Source organism: Triticum urartu, chromosome 7A (assembly GCF_056163025.1).
Source record: "Triticum urartu cultivar PI428250 chromosome 7A, HENAU_Tu73, whole genome shotgun sequence".
NCBI classification, from domain to species: domain Eukaryota; kingdom Viridiplantae; phylum Streptophyta; class Magnoliopsida; order Poales; family Poaceae; genus Triticum; species Triticum urartu.
In genome coordinates, this window is record NC_141879.1 from 451,957,685 (window position 1) to 451,963,767 (window position 6,083).

General features: G+C 45.7%; 1 protein-coding gene across 1 annotated transcript; it reads right to left on the reverse strand.

The window, feature by feature from the left end:
• Window positions 1–292: 292 nt before the first annotated feature.
• Window positions 293–5,441, reverse strand: LOC125522195 (Polynucleotidyl transferase, ribonuclease H-like superfamily protein). Its single transcript, XM_048687284.2, has 7 exons — window positions 5,097–5,441; window positions 4,934–5,018; window positions 1,732–1,840; window positions 1,545–1,633; window positions 1,409–1,473; window positions 1,258–1,336; window positions 293–831 (listed from the first exon to the last, which is right to left on the reverse strand). The coding sequence occupies exons 1-7, from the start codon at window positions 5,354–5,356 to the stop codon at window positions 664–666; spliced, it is 855 nt and encodes a 284-aa protein (XP_048543241.1). The 5' UTR covers window positions 5,357–5,441; the 3' UTR covers window positions 293–663.
• Window positions 5,442–6,083: the final 642 nt, after the last annotated feature.

Genomic DNA, 6,083 nt, shown 5'->3' on the forward strand with positions numbered 1-6,083 from the left:
ATTTTTTAGGGATTAGCTAGAAATGCCCTAACATGACTAGAGCGATAGTAAGCAAGATATATGAAGGCGCCTTCAAGAAAGGAAAACGATGCGTGAGGACGCAGTAGGTGGTTCACTTGCCCACTTGCCGTTGATCGCCGATCTCAGCGTCCACTCTTCCTCCGTACAGTTCGTGAAGGTTTGACAATGGGGCTCTGCCGTGGGACTCGATCACGTGCAACTCGCACCGGTTATGATGAGTGCACGTGCCATCTACTCTAGTTATAAGCCAACCCAAGTACTCAAAATGCAATTACCAACAACCAAATATTATCGGCTGCGACATTTTTCAGCTGATCATGTAAATATCTTGTTACAGAACCCGCATGCAAGTGCGAAGTTTCGTCACACGTGATGTGGGGAATGATCAACCACACAATTTTCAATCAATCCCTGAAACAGATGCGGCGTAAAGAAACCAGAATCAACAGATATCCATCTACCCGGTCCGGCATGGTACCCAAGTTCATGGTTCATCTGGAGAAAATTCCCAGGTTGGCGTGCTGATCTTGAGTTCTTGACAGGGTCATCTGAAATTCCCACACGACGGCATACCCTTTGGCGTCGTGAAATCCATGTTAAGAACGACACTGGCTTGGCCCTGGCCCCCTACATCTATATTTCCTAGAGTAGAACTATTGGGACATTGGGGTCCTTCTCATTGGCTTCAGCAGATTTCTTACTGCCTCGCTTCTTCTGCTTGTTCTTGAACCTGAATTGCTCTTTCTTGTTCTTCTCCCAACTTTTCTTGTGCTTCTTGTAAATGAACATTGCTGCGCGAGCATCCTCAATCTATACGGTTACCAAAATCACCATGCAAACTAGTTATGGACACAACTAATATGAGCAGGAAAGTGTTAGACTAGGATAATGAATTTTCAGTCTACTAGCAAGTGGCTATGTGAACGAGTGGTAAGCTATGGATCACAAGAACCAATCACATAGTTGATAAACAAGACAAATTTCATAATAAGCCCCTGGTCTATTTGCGTTTGTATAATCAAGCACTCAACATTAAATGTTGTTTAGTAAGCTCCTGAATCATTCTAGTTCAACTTAACACAATTTGTTGGCGTGACACTGATTTATTAGTCATTGAAGCAAAAGAGGATTGGAATGGGCTAAAATAAACCAAAATATACTGTTGAGGGGCTCAAAACTGAACTCGAGGCTTAAACACCGTATAAAAATACATTATGAGTACAGTATCACACATACCGGGCAGTGCTCTTGCTGCTGTATCTTAACAGAAAGTTCTTGAGCAGCAAGATCTTTCAACGATCTCCGCTTGCCCTCCCTAAATTGAAACACATGTCACTACAGTGCTAAGCAATCTTAGTAAGAGTAGATATTTAGAAGACCATCTAACCGTCGGAAAACCTCATATTCTGAGGTGTCTCTTATGTCCTTTTTTGGGTGGCCTAGTAGCAGGACCTGGCAAAGATTGTACCACATTAGACAACATAACAAAGTGCTTCACGAATGGGGTTAAGATCCGTAACAACCTTAAGATCATGGTGTAAGGCATGTCCAACAAGAACCCTTCCTGTGATAAGCTCAGCTATATCCTTCTGAACGATCGAGAAATCTTTGGCTGTAGTATCATAAAATGGTGTTGCATGACCCATACAAATAGCAAACCTCAACAGAAAAATATAATAACACATAGTGCTAATATACTAATGACATTACCTTTATTCATGTGCTTAGGTCTAATCCCACTAATATGGGTACGGTAGTCCACAATTCGCTCCATTGGTCGCACATATTCATCATATACTACGTTGCCAAAGGAATTAACCTAACAGAAAGCAGAATAACATTAGAGGGTACGAATATACTAAGAAAAGTATTTCAGCATATGAACTCCAATACATAGACCTCCCTCTCTTCATCGTCCTCCAATACACACTGTACTCTACATCTACTTTGTCCACCACCGCCGGCACATACCACCGGAACCCTACACCAGGTGCTCCCCACCACCGTCATTTGATCCCCGCTGATAATGACGAGTGCAACTGCATCAACATGTACCACACACATGACCCACCTCTCTTTTCCCACTCACACGACCCACCTTTCTCCACTCTCGTGTAACCCAGCTGGGTACCTCACTGCTCCCCTCTCTCCACGACACGTGGATCTCGCCGGGCTGGAGCCAGGCTCCAATGACGCCACTACCAAACCATGGCTAGGCTCACACGTGCCACCGCTATCAGGGAGGGATCCTCACTGCTCCCCTTTCTCTACGACACGTGGATCTCACCGGGCTGGAGCCAGGCTCCAATGACGCCACAACCGAACCATCGCTAGGCTCACACGTGCCACCGCTGTCAGGGAGGGACCTCATTGCTCCCTTCTCTCCATGACATGTGGATCTCGCTTGACTGGTGCCGGGCCCCAACAACACCACCGTTGAACCGCGGCTAGACATCGAGGAGGGCTCCTCACGTGGCCTTTATCAGGGAAATCCTCCACGCCGTTTCTATCCCCCCCCCCCCCCACACACACACACACAAACACATCCCAAACACGTGGGTCTCACCAGACGGGAGAAGGCTCCAACAACGCCAGCAGCAAACCGCAGCTATACCCTATATGTACAATGCTATTGAGCACCCAGGGTGCAGACTAAGTTACTTTGCACCTACGGTTTTGCTACGTCGTTATATTTTGAACTTGCGTTTGGTATACAAATACTACCTTCATATTGGTTCACTACGCAAAAATTGGCATAAGAAAAATAAGATATGAATCATAAAAGCACAAAGTTGCATTTATATGTATATTTTATGCTGTGCTTTTACGTTTGTAATTTTATGTCATGTAAAAAATTACGGCCGATATACATTTTCATATGTTCTTATTTACTTCGATGTAAGACAACATGTATGGAACGTAAAAATATGGTGTAGTGGTGTAAAAATAGGTATTCTACACCCTAGGTGCTGATCGTTTTGGTCAAGAGATTTTTTTTTCTCAATATGATTTTTTTTATCCAGATGGTAATGGATCATGTTTGTGGTGGTGGATACAAAATGTTGAGTACTACAATTTTTCTTCATGTCTCTGTTCTCTCTCCTTCCTAGAAAATGAAATGATATTTTGTTCATGATACAAAATGTTGCCAGAGTTCTAGATTTCTCTTGGTTCAGAGCTGCTTCTTTTCATGTTCATGATGGCTGCATAGGCCACGCTCGCCCCTCTCCCTTCTTAATTTCATGATGTATTCGGATAAGGCGGGGGTATATGTGGGATTCAGACGAGCTTTGCCTGGGATTTGCTCCGATGGAACTGCTTGGCAGGGGGTGTTACTGTTCTAGAGTGTTAACCCTCCACAGACATTGGAAGGAAGGGTAATGATGGACGACAGGGTCATAACAGAAGAAAGCAAGAGTATGTGTCAGTGGTTAGTTCCACGTAACCAGGGTTTGAGCTTCGCCAGAGAAAAATGAACTTAACGAATTACTCTTAGCTGTAACAAACTGCAGGTGTTTTAATATATATGTAGTGGAATATTAGGATTGCTACTGCTAACTGTATATGCATCCAAGTCTGTAGGAAAAAGTAGAGTACAAACACTCCTAAAATGTTATGAATTCATTTATAAGTTTGACCATCTATAAAGAAAGAATTAGTAACATCACAAATATCAAACTGATATTAGGGCCTTTTGGTCGCAGGATTTTAAAAGAACAGAAACAGGAAAAACATAGGAATTGGATCATGACATGTTGAATCATACAGGAATGTGTAACTGATGTTGCTTGGTTACGCCACAGGAAACAACATAGGATTTTTTTTCCCCGAATGGTTAATCACATGACGTAGTTGTCACTAAAATAAAGAGATGTTTCCATTAGGTTGGACCCATATGAATTCCAATTCGACAAAGCAAACAAGCCCAATGAGAAAAACTCCTATGGAATGGAATCCTCTAGAATTCCTATGAACTTCGATGGAAGCAAAGAGGCACTTACTAGATTTATCATGATGAAATGCAGTTCTATAATGTAATAATGGTTTTATTTCAGACACTAGAAACTGATGGTCAAAGCACTGTCTTGAAGACTGTCATGTCGTAACAGACTTGCATTTTGGATTTGAGGAAGCAATCACCACAAATTTTAGAGGCATCAAACACTAATTGCTAGACATAACACCAAGAGTATTCCATTGTATAATATGTTTTTTTATTGTCATCTTTAGTTGACATGGATGACCACTATACCTACCCTAACACATGATGTAACAATCACGATACATTACTACTAGAAGGAACGTAAGCTAATTAAGAGGTATTTAAACTAATAATACCTAAATATTGTAGTACTGGTTACTCCTTCGAAATTCAAGCTTACAACATCTTCTTGCAGCCAAATAAAGCAACCAACTTCTAAACATACTAATGTGGCATCAATCTGATTTCTGAAGTTGCCAAAAGCACCTTCTAGCCCGAAAGTTCAAGACATCGCATAGCTACAAAGCTCTGGTTATGGGTTCCTTTTTGCATATGGCAACCCCACTACCTTTGGCCGCATCAACAATTCGGAACTTAATTCGGAAGTCATATTTCGACCCAGACGCTTTTGGGATGCTTCTAATAACCAACTAATTGCGGTGCTCTTGCTTCTTTAGATCCTATGCCAGACACAACTTGATAAGCCCTTCGAAGAAAATGTCATTCCGCACGAAATGCAAAACATTATACATGCAGTTGTCTCAAGACTGCGCAGCTCCTCGAACCCCATTCTTCCCATTCAATTCAACAAGAAATCCCGTACATCCCAAGCGCTTACCATTGGCATGGCATAGTTAGCAATGAAGCATGGCACTGTACCAAGTAAATACACAAGAAACCAAACAAAAGAAAGTGGTGATTGGTGTTTACCAAGGTGGCCCTGGCGAGGGCGCTCTTGCTGCCACCGGCCCCAACCCCGACCATCTCGCAATCCAGCGCCAACGCCTTCGTCAAGCTGACCACCACCACCAAATCAAAGCCCAAACGTCTCAAAGCGGCATACAAGGGAAGCTAACTGGCAGGGCCCGCTCACCTGGTGTCGTCAGAGGTCGGCTCAAGCTTGAAACTCAGCTCCGCTGCCTCCGGGGTAGGAGACGGCTCAGGGGGCGGAGAAGGGGCGGGGCGCTTGCGCTTGCCGAGGAACGTGGACGCGGGGAGCTTGGACTGGAGCTGGGCCCAGTTAGGGTTTAGGGCGGAGGGGGCGGCTGGTTTTGTCTTGGGCTTCCGCTTCGAGGTGCGCTTGGTGTTTCCGGCTGCCGCCGGTAAGCCGGAAGACGGCGGCTGAGCCGCCATGGACGATTGCGGCGCGGCAGCGGCTGCTTGGGGTTGGGGGGCTCCTTGAAAGGGTTTGGGCTTGTTTGCTTCTTGCTTTTGGGCTTTGGACCTTTTGACCGACCCGGAGGAGAGATTTGGAATTAAAAGGTCCGAACATATTTTCAGAATGAGAAAAATTCATCATAGGTCACAAAACTTGAGCCGGCTGACACTTAAGTACCACTACTTCAAAATACCTGAAATACAGTCCATCTACTTGCGCAGGGGTTCACTTTAATCCGTATATACGATTGGAGCTACGTATTTGCTGACTTGGCCGAGTCAGCCGTTGCCAGCTGTGCTTTGACCGCCACTTGTGCAGCACCTGTCGGGGGGGGGGGGGGGGGGGGGGGCGGCGTTAATACTAGATGGCCGGAGGTTTTTTTGCAAATATGCGCGCACCTGGTCGGACCGCACCCCACCTGGTCGGACCGCACCGGGTCGCTCCTGTCTCCTCCCTCCCGCAACCCATATCCTCTCGCTCTCCGCTTCCTTATCCTCTCGCTCTCCGCTTCCTCTCCTCCGAACCCTAGCGAAATCCCGTTCGCGCCGCCGCCGTCGCCTTCCGCCGCCGCAGCCATTGCCGACGCCCTCCTCCGCCTCCTCTGTCTCTTCCTTCATGTCGTCTTCCAGCTCCATGCGCTCAGCGCTGCGTGGCCGCTCCGTTGCTGTACCACTGATCGGGTGCCCGGATTGCGGCAAGCAG